General features: G+C 35.4%; 1 protein-coding gene across 3 annotated transcripts in view; it reads right to left on the reverse strand.

Moving 5' to 3' along the window:
* Positions 1–7,722: 7,722 nt before the first annotated feature.
* Positions 7,723–15,583, reverse strand: part of LOC144966318 (uncharacterized) — a 54,926-nt gene continuing 47,065 nt past the window's right edge. For all 3 annotated transcript variants that reach the window (XM_078902566.1, XM_078902568.1, XM_078902569.1), the window contains 8 exons: positions 15,044–15,139; positions 14,066–14,196; positions 13,670–13,764; positions 12,922–13,006; positions 12,382–12,453; positions 11,206–11,301; positions 9,418–9,576; positions 7,723–8,523 (listed from right to left, as the gene is read on the reverse strand). In XM_078902566.1, coding sequence (XP_078758692.1) covers positions 7,732–8,523; positions 9,418–9,576; positions 11,206–11,301; positions 12,382–12,453; positions 12,922–13,006; positions 13,670–13,764; positions 14,066–14,196; positions 15,044–15,139 — 1,526 coding nt within the window. In that variant the 3' untranslated portion in view covers positions 7,723–7,731. The remainder of the gene's footprint in view (positions 8,524–9,417; positions 9,577–11,205; positions 11,302–12,381; positions 12,454–12,921; positions 13,007–13,669; positions 13,765–14,065; positions 14,197–15,043; positions 15,140–15,583) is intronic.

The raw sequence follows: 15,583 nt of genomic DNA on the forward strand, positions 1-15,583 counted from the left end.
GGGTTCACGGGCATACTGCCAACGCCGGCGGAGACTTTCTAGGGTACGATGTGACTTTTCTTGACAGCATAGTCACCGGTGATGAGACTTGGTTGCACCATTGCACCCCAGAAACAAAGCAAGATTCGATGACATGGAAACATCCATCCTCACCTGTCGCGAAGAAATTCAAAGTCATGCGGTCAGCAAAGAAAATAATGGGAACTGTTTTCTGGGACAGTCGTGGTGTTATTCTGTTCGAAACCTTACAACCTGGAGAAACAATCAATGCTGCGAGGTACTGCCAAACTCTTGACAAGCTTAGGGAGGCCATTCGCAGAAAGCGCCCAGGGCAGTTGACCAACGGGGTCATTTTGCAACACGACAACGCTACACCCCACACAGCACGAGTGACGCAAGGTTGTCTAGAGAAATATGGATGGGAGATTTTGCCACACCCACCACACAGTCCAGACCTCGCACCATCTGATTATCACCTCTTTGGGCCACTGAAACGTGAGCTGGCAGGAAAGCACTTTGATGTCGATGAAGAGCTTGTTGACCATGTGCGGAAATGGCTACAAAACCTTGACGGAAATTTCTTCCGAGAGGGTATCTATTCCATGGTGCGGCGTTGGCAGAAGTGTGTCGACAGACTTGGCTGTTACGTAGAGAAATGAAGGACGAGTCAAGGTATGAACACGTGCAAGAATTTTGTTGATAGCATAAAAAACGCGGATTTTACAGGCATTTTTCGGTTAATTATGAAAGAGCCCTCATATTTGGCTAGGCGGCAGACCGCTTCGCCATTGACGGGACTGATTGGGACTCGACATAAGGATAATAGTGTGGCGCCCGGGATAGGGCTGCTATTCGGGCACCGGGTTTGGATCAAATTTAGTCACACACCGGGGCGAGCAGCTCATGTGGCTCGTTGGCTCGATACCCGGGATGGTTCGTGCTCGTGACGGTCGACCGGGATTTACACCTTTGTCCTCCCGTGTGCCTCAAGCCCCCTCACCAACTGCAAGGTAAAGATCCACGAGGGGGGATAAGTTGCTGACACTCATTTCACGAAATGTATACAAAACAGTTTTAGTTTTTAGCTTTTGTGGCTTAGTTGTGAGCGATAGGTCGCGGGGTCGAGTCCAGCTATGGGTGACGAAAAACTAAGAGCTTCGGCACTTTTCTAATTTTTTGTTTTCCACTTCCCATAAAATAAGAACCTGGCCGGTCACAGCATTGTCTTTAGCGATAATAAAATAATAGCGCCTTACAGACGTCATGTCTCATCTTACATGATTAGTGTTACTACTGGCTGGAGACTGGAGACCCTTTAGTAAACAAGATGTTCGTTGAAATACAAAATTAATTTATTTTAAAAAAGTGAATTAAAGTGAACCAGAAGGGTAGAAGACATGTACATATATTATATGCAAGTCTGCTATCCTAACCTCCTTATGGACCAAGTTTAACATTGTTGTAATGGAAAATATTTTGCGTCATGTTTTGAGATTTTCATTATAACAATGGGACTATAAGGAATTGGGTTATCAGACCTGAAAATAGTGCACGTCGAAGAGTAAGGTCGATTTCTTTCAGTTCGTTCTCTTGCGTTGCTCTTCCTTTTTCGTTCTTGCGGAAGTTAGCCAATGTCCCGAACTCGTATTTTTGGCATGCATGATACCAACAATAGATGGGTTCTACAGCCCCTTTTAACCCTCTTCTTACCAACTCTAGAAAAATCGTCAATACAATTCAATGAACATTCTTTTTTCTCACTCAGATTGATTTTGTCCATCACAAAATTTGAAGAAAGATCTTTGTTAAAGCTATCAGAACTTACTTCATGATGATTTGTAAAGTTGGTATAACTGAACATATAATGTAAACTATATGTCCTTATTGTTTTTGAGTTTGGATTTTTGAAAGTTCATTTTTATTTTCGAGGTGTGAATATATATTTCAGTGATGTCGACAATTGAGGCTGTGCGCTTAAATAATGTACTCACAACATCCGCCAGCCGGTTTTAACGTACCAACACACAAAACTGTGTGTAACTTTGACCGTTTATAGTCTGATTGATACAATTTAGTGGGAACTTCTCATAAAAACGGCTGGCTAAAAACAATAATAAAGAGCTGAATGACGTCAATTTCGTTCAATCTATATTTCAACTCATTTCTAACCTCTTTCATGAAATACAGTGTGTCCATTATGTTCATTATCCACGATTTATTTCTTGGAAACAGGGAAAATTATATTGTGTTTTGAACGCAAATTTTATTCACCCAATCATTCATGTAGTCTATACAGGCTTTGTTTGCGCCAGTAAAATGGAAGAAAATAGGATAGTGAAAGAAAAAAAATGTATAATTACAAGTGAAGGTAGCCAAGAAAAAGTAAGGCGAAGAGGACTGGTTCAAATAGGGATGTAGAATCCAAGAGTATACTATCAGTGTGCTTTGTTTGAGATCATCTCTAAAAATCTCATTCAGGCATCAGCACAGGCTCCCACTAAGAGGAATACATTCAAATGCTTACAGACTATATCCAGAGCAGAAAACACAACTAAGAATACATAACAGAGAGATGATTTACAAGGAAAAAAATATAATCTCCCAAAATTAATACTTAACATTTGACCGTTGTTTGTTTTTGTTTTTAAGAGTTTTACGGCGCTTGCAACACATTAGGTCATATTAGCGCCAGTAAAAAGGAAGAAAATGGGATAGTAAAAAGCTCTAGAATTACAATTAAAGCATCCAAGAAAGGGTAAGACAAAGGAGAATTGGTTCAAATTGGAAACAGATGTAGATTCCAAGAGCACGCTATCAAAGTACTTAGTTTGAGATTACCTAAGAGTTTCACCCAGACACCAGCACAAGATCCCACTAAGAGGAATACACTCAAATGGTTACAAATCATATGCTAAAAATAAAAAATAACAATACATTACAGAGAGATGATTTACAAGCAAAACAATATCATCTACCAAAACTATAACTATACATTCGACTGTTTCCCTCCCAGCCAAGGACTCCGGCCAGGGTCAGGACAAATCCAAGTAATCTCATTTCAAGACAAAGACAGAAAGCAATTCAAAAACAGGTACAGGGGAAAGAAGACACAGCAAGTATCTCCCTGCCCACTATGGGAGGTAGGAACCCCACCCAGAACATTTGACCGTTTCCCCCTCAGCTAAGGAATCCAGCAAGGGCCAGGACAAAACCACACCATTTCATTCCAAGACAAAGGCAGACAGCAACTCCGAAAACAGATGTAAGGGGAAGAAGACACAGCAACTGACCTCCAGGTAACCATGAGTATACAGGGAATGAGATTAGCGGAAGAGTAGTGTCTCTTGATTGGACGTCACCCATAGTCTGTGACGTCACCGGCGGAAAAGTTATTAGAAAGAGAGGACGACATGTTGGTTGTGCGCATGACGTCCAATCAAGGGGCACTACTCTTCCGCTAATCTCATTCCCTATAAGCTTAAACACAAACATTCATACACAAAATAAAAAGTTTTTCAATTGAATAGTTTATTGAATGAAATGACAAATTATTACATTCAGACTTGATAAAAACATTGATCACATAACGATATTAAGACGCGGCAGAAACGTGAAAAAAAGATCAACAATATAAAAGATTATATAGCCAATAGATCCATAATTATTGCATGATCACAACATCATTATTCAATCACAGATAATGCTTCTAAATAAAGAATCAGTGTTTTAAAACATTTGTCCCATGATTTACACCAAAGCGCTCCATCCATATGTGTAGTGGCACGAGAAAAGGTGCCACGTTGTTTTAAACTAATTAACTGCATAGACATTTTTAAAAAGACAAGTTGTTTCTGGGCAAAATACAATTTAACTTTTATGGAATTTTAAACAGGACCAACGTCAATACACCACCACTAACAAAAACTACAACAACAACAACAACAACAACAACAACTACTACTACTACTACTACTACTACTACTACTACTACTACTACTACTACTACTACTACTACTACTACTACTACTACTACTACTACTACTACTACTACTACTACTACTACTACTACTACTACTACTACTACTACTACTTACTACTACTACTACTACTCACTACTACTACTACTACCAATATAAATAATAATGATAATAATAATAATAATAATAATAATAATAATAATAATACATAATCAATCAATATCATATCATCATCATCATCATCATCATCATCCATGATCATCATAATATACAATCATACATAAATAATAATAATATTAATGATATGATGATGATGATGATGATGATGATGATGATGATGATGATATATAATAATAATAATAATAATAATAATAATAATAATAATTATAATAATAATAATAACAATAATAATAATAATAATAATAATAATAATAATAATAATGATGATGATGATGATGATGATAATAATAATAATAATAATAATAATAATAATAATAATAATAATGATGATGATGATGATGATGATGATGATGATTATGATGATGATGATGATGAAGATGATGATGATGATGATAATAATAATAATAATAATAATAATAATAATAATAATAATAATAATAATAATAATAATAATAATGATCATGACAATAATAAAACTAATGATGATGATGATGATGATGATGATGAGGAAGATGATGATGATGATTCTGCTGCTGCTGCTACTACTACTACTACTACTACTACTACTACTACTACTACTACTACTACTACTACTACTACTACTACTACTACTAGACATCAGGTACCATTTCTCAGACCATCACACATAAAACTCATGCAACCCAAGCATGTCGGTGGAAAATATTTTTTCATTGCACTGAAGGCCACATCAACTAAATTTCACTCCATTCGGCACAAATCACCTATTAGACGTTTTTCAATCACATCAAAATTGATTAGCCATTTGCGAAAAGTATCTCACCCAAGGAAACAATGATGTGCTTGAAAACACCAACAAGCATGAACTAGGACTCATTGTCACCCAACGGGCCATCCTGCACCAGTGTCACGACCCGCCATTGATACAGTTTATAAGTTGTCAAAAGTTCAATTGCAAAATCTTCTTAAACACCTCTTTAACATAATATTATGAAGAAAGAAAAATTCACCGATTTCCCCCTTTCTACCTGGTGCAGAAAACAACTTTAATCTACAAATACATGATATGAACCTATTAAAAGGTAACTGTCATAGTTTTGGATCGCATATCAAGTTATAAAATATTGCATCAAAAAACAGAACTTTTAACACTGAATAGGTTTAGAATGTTTCAAAGTTACTTTAGAGAACACGGGAACTATTTTTAATTCTTACAAAAGCCACGGTGCCCCGTCAATTTTTATTTACTTTATGATTCTTTCGATCAAATCGCCGCCCAAAACTTCATATTTATGCTTCATTGAAATGTAAAACAATTTTTAATGGATTTTTAGGCAATGATGATCAGGTAGATATTCTAATTTGGACATGACGGAAAGAACTTTGCGATAGACTTCCGAGAGCATATATACGAGTATATAGAGAGAATTAAGAGGTATCTAAGGTAAACACTTGAGATTTAGACCCAGTAATCTATTAAAACGGAAATGGCTCTGCGCATGGCGGAGTATTTTAACAAACGAAAAGAGGACCACACCCACTTTGTTTAGAGTCCTTTCCTTTACATTAATGATTCCAACCAAGTACTATTCGTGCAACTTTTTGTATAGGTTGCCAGATGGTTGGAGAAAGTTATGTCATTAAAAAAAATTAAAGGTCACTAAACAGACTTGCCCTAGCCTGTATAAATAAACACATTTAATAAAACAATTCAATTAATTTTAACATGATCAATGTAATTAAATATATTTTTATATAATCTCCCATCAAAGGTTCATTGCTTTCATTAGTAATCAGTCAACTGTCGTATCCTCGCGAAGTTCCAGGATTCAGAGTTTTTGCCAAAATGACGGTAATTTAAATCGATCGATATTTGAAGGACGAGTTTTCTGGCCACATTTTTAAATACACGTCTTTCCAGGATACGACAGTTAAATGGCTAATCGCTCATTTGGTGTCCCATATGTTTTTTAAAAAAAACTATCACTCAACAATAGGTTATTCATTCACACATAAGTATTATACAGGACACAAATACAATACAGCATTTCAAGTTTAATGATCAAACATCTACTTATTGACTACGCTTGACACCTCTTGAATTTGTTCCAAGAAATTACAGAAACGACTCTGTCATAGGCTCAAAATTGCTCTTTGGCTCTTGAAGATAGCGTGTGTGTGTGAGTGTGTGTGTGTATGTGTGTGAGTTGTGTGTGTATATGTGCGTTGTGTGTGTGTGTATATGTGTGTGGATCATCCTTTATTACACCATATTACAAAGGTCTGCCGGTAGATAAATGACTGATTGTGTTGGAGGTCAAGGGATATTTGTAACAGATTTAAAAGATACAATCAAAATATTTATGAATTAAGATGAAACAATTATTTATGATAATGATAAAAGTTACATTGCAAATGTTCTTAGTTTATGGGTAATAGATGTATGGTTATTTCAACGTTTCATTTTTTTTAGTTTATTGTGTTACTGTGATGATGATGATGATGATGATGATGATGATGATGATGATGATGATGATGATGACGATGATGATGGTGATGGAGATGATGATAGCGGTGATTATAATTATGATTATAAAGATGATGTAAATAATGACACTGGTGATTACCACGTTGATGGTATTGATGAGATTAATGATGATATTAATAGTTTGACAAATGCATATATTTAATAAGATGGAAACCGAGATACGAGCGAGAAGGCAAAGAAGAGAGGTTGTAACATTCATTCAATTTTAATTCCACCTGACTTGAACAACGAAGAGAGATAGATAGATAGATAGACAAACAGATAGATAGATAGATAAATAGATAGATAGATAGATAGATAGATAGATAGAGAGAGAGAGTGAGGGAGAGAGAGAGAGAGAGAGAGAAAGAGAGAGAGAGAGAGAGAGAGAGAGAGAGAGAGAGAGAGAGAGAGAGAGAGAGAGAGAGAATCGTTTCGGCACTGATTGTAATCAAGGTTAACCAATATGTACATTACGAACATAGGATATATATATATATATATATATATATATATATATATATATATATATATATATATATGTATATATATATATATATATATATATATATATATATATATATGTATGTATTTTATACATATATATATATATATAATATATATATATATATATATATATATATATATATATATCAATATATACCTTTACATGTAAAAGTTAATCATAACAACATATGATCTATGTTGTCAGACAAAACAACTATCTAAATCATCCCTGATCGACATTATGTTGCTTGACAAACACATACGGCTGTCCGTTAAAGCTTATATTTTCAAGACGAGAAAACACTGCATTGTACCAATGGGATATCCCATGTTTTATAAAGGCAACGAGTAAAAATATATTCTGTACCTACAGACCAATTATAAAACCTCATCATGAGAGAAATCTATCACGAAACTACTGAGCATAGTCAAGAGCATAGTTATCTTGATTTTCGATTTCGATCTTTTAAAAAGTACAAGGGGGGGGGGGGGGGCGTATTTATTATTTTATAACTTTTTTTTTGTACATTGATCGTATCATTGCAATAAATGTTTTTAGGATCAGCTGTGACTGCTTGCTCCAGCGTCCATCTTTCCATGTTCAAGATTCAACAAAGGAACACTGCCGTCTCCAGCGGTGCTAGATGGTCTTTTTGGTATCTCAACGTCTATTTCACCTACAGTGTCTTCTCCGCTCTGAACAGAACTCCCTTTCTCTTGGATAAGTGGTTCGTTTTCACAAACACCCTCCTCATCGATGTTCAATTGCTGTTCATAATGATCATCTATGTCTTCAAAACCATTATCATCGCAAATAACATCATCGTCAGAGGCATCCTCAACATCCTCCTCCTCCTCCTCATCATCATCATCGTCGTCATCATGATCAAGGCCATTGATTATCTTTATTTTGTCGGAAATTGAGACACTCCGTAATGCTTCTACTCGTTTAACTCTTCTACAACTCAATGATGGCTTAAGCTCACTTCTGTTTTCTGAAAAACAGTCTTTGCCAGCATTGATGATTTTGCTGTCATCTGTCAATGACGAGGATGTACACGGAGCTGCCTCCGCTCTTTGTGAGACAGTGGAGGTCATTGTAAGATTGAGTTCGTGAAAACTGTCGTTGGAAGAAGAGAATGAAATCTGTGAATCTTGTCGCACATCCTTTTTTAGCTTTCTGTACGCTGGCTTTTTCTTGAGATGGTTTGACGCCACGTAATATTTAAGGAAGGCTTCAAGGGAACGCCTGCCTCGTTCTATCACAAACTCAATGTCTTCAGGTTCAAGAATAAAGTCTGAAGTTCCAATATGTCCGGTGTTGATTCCAACCGTCCTCTTCAGATCTCGTTCCTGAAAATAATGCACATTTGAGTAAATAACATAGCGCTTCAAAATCATATTTTCAGTTACTACCAGAAATTGTTTTCTAAATATTAAAGTATGTAAGCATCAATCAATCTTTTTTTCAGCTGATCAAAGAATAAATGTGTTATATGTGACAATGTCCCATTTGAATAATACTCCCTAAAATTTTATGTTCATTTTTTATTGGTTATGCGACTATTGAAAACGATTTTGATTAATTAAGTATATCCCATAAATACATTTTGATAGAATGGATCCTGAATAAAATACACGAAACATACACATCAACATTATTTCTTCAATCAATTCGTTGTATTATTAAAGCATATGCTGATCTATAAATCGATTTTTAAAAAATCCCCAAAAGGGTAGGCTGATACATAGTCATGTGTATAATTTAAAAAGTACATTAATTTCTAAAAAAAATCATTTTGCAGTTTTTCCCGTATAGCAGTGACATCATTTGCATTATCTCTAATAAGGGTTAGATAACTTTTAACATTAATCTTAATTGTAATAGCGAGTTCAAGTGTCTTGTCTCGTTTTATATGCGAGTCTGTTACTGTTGGCTCGGGACTCTTTGTTCAATGCTTTGATCACATTTGTGAACCATAATCTCAAAACGGTGTCACATCGGCGTTAACAAAACAGAGAAAAGTGAATTATGAAACTTAAGTTACATATCATATTATGTTTTATCAAAATGATAAAGTAAAAAATGTAATTCTGGTGATTTTGACTTGATATTAAATTCAACTTTCAACATATGACCCCCTCCGACATAATACCGTTTCGAGTCCACTGATCACATTTAGTGGACTTGCGCTATACGCAAGCTCAAGTTGTTGTTTTAAACTAAAAATAAACGAAATACTCTACCTCGACATAGACCCTTTTCACGTTGGTGAGCAAAGTGGCTTGTAAGGTGTCCAGGAACATGGGGAATGTGCTGATATTTCGTCTCTGGTATCCCAAGAACCGATTCTGCATACAAATTCCAGTCTCTTCCATGAAATGTACCAGTTCATCATAACTGATCTGATTGTGAAAGGTAAAATCAAACGATGATTAAAACATGACGCAAGAGGCTTAGTACGGACTGTACATTAATATCAATATAGATTGGTTGCTTGAAACACCAAATACACAAAAACATTCGAGATCCGAGAGGGATAGATCGGGGAGAGAGATCGGAGAGAGAGAGAGAGAGAGAGAGAGAGAGAGAGAGAGAGAGAGAGAGAGAGAGAGAGAGAGAGAGAGAGAGAGAGAGAGAGAGAGATATGGGGGGTATTTGTCGGTTTTACCACCCTGTCTTCCAATGTCCACCCAGCGCTTTAGTTTTGTTAGGAAAGTGTTTTGTAATTGATCAGCATCCTATCTAAAGGGTAGTGTGTACAATAGACCTCTTGGATCATCTAAAAAATCGTCGAGAAGAGAGAAACAAGATTATGACTATCTTTTTGTGGTAGTGGGTAATTCATATCTCATCCTGTTGTTCCCTAGTTTCATGCCTAACAGCAGACAGAGGTGTGACCAATGGAAACCAATATTAAAACCTTACAGTTTCCATGTTTTCTTCGATGTACGTTTTATTCCATTCCTCTAACCATAATCTTGCTCATTCACACATAAGGCATACACAAGGTTTCGGCTGATTACTGGCAGGACAGACACATGTGCAAATAACATTGCCTTAGTTCACTGTGATCGACCGTGACATGCTTGAGTTAACTCTCCTTACCAGCCATTTTAGAATTTCCCCCGAAAATTCACTCCCATCCAACACAAAAATAGACTTTTCTTACTGAAACAAAAAAGTAACAAGTGCATTCTATACAGAATGTTGTTCAGCAAGACTAGCTCTACAACAAAGTGTTTAGTATTTATATCTGTAATCAAAGCATTTCTTTACGTTTTGTGTTGTACACGAGAAACCAGAGTGAGAAAACTGTAGGTTACATTGTAACGAATGTGACGATTTTCCTATGGTTGGTAAGGAGATGGTTAAAGTAAGACGAGATGCTTATCAATTGTTATGGCATATTCATATTCAGGGTATGTTGTCTTTTTCCGCCAACTGCGATCAACTCAAATAACTCTGTATTGGACTTAAAATTCTTGACCATCAGGGAGTCAAATAATTCATATAGGACTCTGCCAATAAGAGTTGCAAAGAAAACATCCATAAAATGAGTGTGGTATTGAACAACTTCTTAATTTCTTTAGTATGTTTTGACGTCGGTATGGGGTCATTATGTGTTTTCATGGAATGAGATATCTTAAAGAAAAAAGTTGGTCGTATTCGTACTTGAAATATACAGTCATCATTTAGGTCATATTTCCAAAGCTTTACCATGCTCGGTGCGCTTCACACAGCTATGGTTACCACACCTGAGGCAGATCATATTAAATCGAGTTTCTTTTTCATGAATTGTTCATTGCCATCTAGACAACGTCTTTGTACCAATACTCTTACAAAATCTGTCACTGATTGTAACCAGGTACTTATCCACATCCGAAGGGCTAGCTAATGAATCTAACAAACCACCCCGAGGTTAAAGTTTTTTCGTTGTCATCAATTTCGTTCTTGGCTACCCTTAATTTTGCTTGATCAACTTTATTACACACACGACATAAGTTCACAGCTACTTAAGGGTAGAAGCGTACCTTTCCATTGTGATCTCTGTCCAAATAATCCAGTATGATGTCAGAGTCCACATCTCCAAACAGTATAAGTCTTTTGCTGTAGGGGAAGGACTCCTCCTTGAAGAATTAGAATTTTTATTAGACTGTGAAGTTCACAATATTTTGTTCTGTTTCCTTACTTTATCTCTGACAATGACTAATTTTTATCATGTTTGTTCTTCATTCCAATTCATCACCTTCTTCTTTATCTTTTACTACTACCACCACCACCACTACTACTACTACTACTACTACTACTACTACTACTACTACTACTACTACTACTACTACTACTACTACTACTACTCTTACTACTACTACTCTTACTACTACTACTACTACTCTTACTACTACTACTACTACTACTACTACTACTACTACTACTACTACTACTACTACTACTACTACTACTACTACTACTACTACTTCTTCTTCTTCTTCTTCTTCTTCTTCTACAACAACGACGACAACAACAACACCAACATCATCGACAAAAAAAAAAACAAAAAAAAAACAACAAAAAAACAAAAAACAAATCAAAAAAAAAAAAAAAAAAACAACAACAAAAAAAACAACAAAACAAACAAAACAAGCAAACAAGCTTTACATTAATTTAGCCCAACCTTTATTATAATCTCATAATATTGCGATCAACAGCAGTGCTATAATTATAATTCTTTCAGCATTCAGTACAGTTATTATATAGAGATACTAGCACCACACTATTCTACTATTTCCAGCTAATCAAAATATTCTTACAGGCATGACACACAGGGTACGTCTGCTGGCTTTTATCCTTTTATAAACGTGTATAGGGAATGAGATTAGCGGAAGAGTAGCGTCCCTTGATTGGACGTCACCCATAGTCTGTGACGTCACCGGCGGAAAAGTTATTAGAGAGAGACCGTCATGTTGGTTGTGCTCATGCGTCTCTCGTCCCGCGAGGACGAGAGACGCATGCGCACAACCAACATGACGGTCTCTCTCTAATAACTTTTCCGCAGGTGACGTCACAGAGTATGGGTGACATCCAATCAAGGGACGCTACTCTTCCGCTAATCTCATTCCCTATAGTATACTGATATTTACCTCCAAGTTACAGAGTAACTGGAGTTGCCTTAAATGCCTAAACGTAAATAATATGAGACATAAGCTTACATCGTTCAAAGCTGCTTCTAGTTCCTCTCTGTCGATATTTTCATCCTTGTTTTTGTTGTGTTTTCTCAACGTCTGAAATACAAGATTTTAATATCAATTACATTTGCTCCAAGAATAAAAGCAAACGGCATATTCTTAATTAAAAAAACAAACCACAAATCAAAAAAGAACAAAACAACAAAAAACAAACAACAAAGCACACAAACACACAGACACACATATTTTTCTCTCTCATAAAATGTCTTATATTTGGCTGTTAAAAGACCATACTTTTTAATTCATACTCAATGATTATAAATTAAGGAAAAACATAATGATTTAATTATTGCCAAATATATTGGTATAACTGTTGTAAGCATATTTTGGATATTCTGAAACAATGAAAAAAATACTTATACAAACAAATAAATAGATAAAATAAATAAAAATGATGATTAAAAAAGGCATATAAACCGAATGATATTGCGGAATGAAAATTGATTGAACAGGCTAACCACATTCTTACACATTATGCAATGGAGCTTGTATTTTGATACTTACCAGAAGGAAAGCATTCATGGCTTTCACCAAACGTCTATGCTCTCTATCTGTTTTTAGTTGAAGTTTTTTCTTCTTTATTTTTTCTCTGAAGAAAGGAAAAGGTAAATATAAGTATATCTACTAAGCAGATATCGACAAAACTTCAAGGCGCTTTTACAATAAGTTAAATGGCATTTAAGGTATACGATATGCGGATTTGATAACATGTATAAAATATTAGTTACCTTCCTTTTGCATACAGACACACAACGCATACAAACACATACACACGACAATACACACACACAAACACACACACACACACACACACTTACATTCACACATACACACATACACGCTTAAAATATATAGATAAATGAATTAATAAAATTATTAAAAATCAAACTTCATGGAATTATTATGCTATGCGATGATGATGAATGTAGAAATTATTGGTCTGTTGATCTTGGGGAAAAAGGAATATCTTTTTTTATAAGATGCAAACAATCACGAAACACGTGATGACGATAAAGGAGAAAATTTAGAGAACAATGTAGGTAATCTTAAACTCCTCACAATATTATGTATGACCTAAATAGATTCTCTCCACCCCTTTTCCCCATTCCCCAATGAAAGACAAAAACACCACCAACAACAACAAGAAACAATCAGAACAGCACTAAATCCACACACGCATACTTATAACACTGTAGAATTATATAATATAGTAACACCGGCTTAAAAATAAAATAATTTAAGAGATTTTCACCTCGCCAACTTGGTGTTTGGCAGCTCTTGTAGTTGTGTCCCGTGTCTTAAATTCTCTAACTGGTATTTAAGCAGGTCTTGCTCGTTGTCAGAGTACTGTAAGGAGAGAAAGTCAGAGTCACATTGCAATCTATGATCGTAGGCTTATACTCGCTAAAAATAGAATACAAATAAAAGGGTAGTCATTAACATAAAACAAAGAAGAAAAAAAGGGAAAAAAATCACCATATGATTTTTTAAACTTTATTTCAAGGCAGAATGCTCCCTAATTTATCACTTTTTAAACTTTATTTCAAGGCAGAATGCTTGTTTTCTTTCTTGGCTAGTTTCATATTTTTCTAAATTTCGTACAGTCTACACTGTCTAGTTGCAGGATTAGAAACTCATCTTCCCTCACCAGCTGCATTCCTAGAGTCTTTTCGTTGTAACTCCCAAATCTTTCTGTTCGTTCCAGCAGACGTGGGATATCCTCCAGGGGTTGGAGACGCTCCAAGAAATTATCCTCAGATTTCATCGATAACCACCAACCTGAAGACCACGTAGAATTGCATATGAGATAAAGTTGGGCAAAATGACCTATATAAAATGTCATATGATTATCAGTATCGTATAAGTTTCATGATTCATTATCCTGCACAATTCTTAAATTAAATTGAGCTTTTATATAGCGCAATATCCACTAAACGTGCTCAAAACGCTTTACAATGGATCCCTGGCCAACAGCAACATTTAACATGTCGGACGGTACATGACGCCTGTTAGGCGATATTACAATTTTTTTTCGGCAGCGACAACGCTGTTTCATACACATTATTTCAGACTTATCTTACACGAGTGTCTGCTCCCTAATTTATCACTTTGATATAGTCAAGACTTTTAATTTATTAAAAGCCAATGGTTGAATACCTGATGACCTTCATCTCAAGGCGATCTAGTTGTTTTTGTCTTTTATTCAACTAATAACGACTCTAGTGGTATGAATTGATCTGTCTCGTACAACTTCATTACATATACTTATTGCGGTTATTGACCAAAGTTTGATTCCAAAAATGAAGCAACAATTGACCGAACCAGAGCTAAAATTACCCAGCAAATGAGCCAATTTGCAACGGTTTTAGTTGTTATTTTCCATCTAATTTTGATCCGCATCTGTTTATAACTAACCTAAAATCTTCCGCATTAAAAGTTATTTAATGTCAAAGGTCACTTTTGTTAGCACTGATAACAAAAAAGTGACACAAGGACATTTACTTTAAAACAATAACAAGAGATTCTTGTAAAGAGACAAGAAACAATTCTCTATAATGGCATTTTAAAAAAAATGTAAGAATGTTAGTGCCTCTTAAGATAAGAAAAACATTGGAGGATTCCATACCGTCAAAGCAATGGATTGGGTAATTACACAGCACTCCACCGTCAACAAAGACGTCATTTTGACCATGAAGTGTATGCCTGACAGCCTGAAACATTCCTGGGAAAAACGAAACATGCAAACGATTAGACATGAAAGCACGAGACACATTGATTGTTATGCAAGGCTAAAGAAATAAAAAGAGACAAGAAGAACGCAGACATTGAGCTCAGATTATATTTCCTGCTTGCTTGTTTCTTCATGCATATTGAAATGAATGAAAGAGAGAGAGAGAGAGAGAGAGAGAGAGAGAGAGAGAGAGAGAGAGAGAGGGAGAGAGAAGAGAAAGGGAAGGAAGGAAAGATAGACTGATGGATAAAAATAGATAGACGGATATATATATATATATATATATATATATATATATATATATATATATATATATATATATTATATATCTTTATATATATATCCATAGAAAGAGAGAGAGAGAGAGGAGAGAGAGAGAGAGAGAGAGAGAGAGAGAGAGAGAGAGAGAGAGAGAGAGAGAGAGAGAGAGAGATT

The sequence above is a fragment of the Berghia stephanieae genome, chromosome 2 (genome assembly GCF_034508935.2).
Source record: "Berghia stephanieae isolate SIO BIC M18660-M18661 chromosome 2, UCSD_Bste_1.3, whole genome shotgun sequence".
Taxonomy (NCBI): Eukaryota; Metazoa; Mollusca; class Gastropoda; order Nudibranchia; family Aeolidiidae; genus Berghia; species Berghia stephanieae.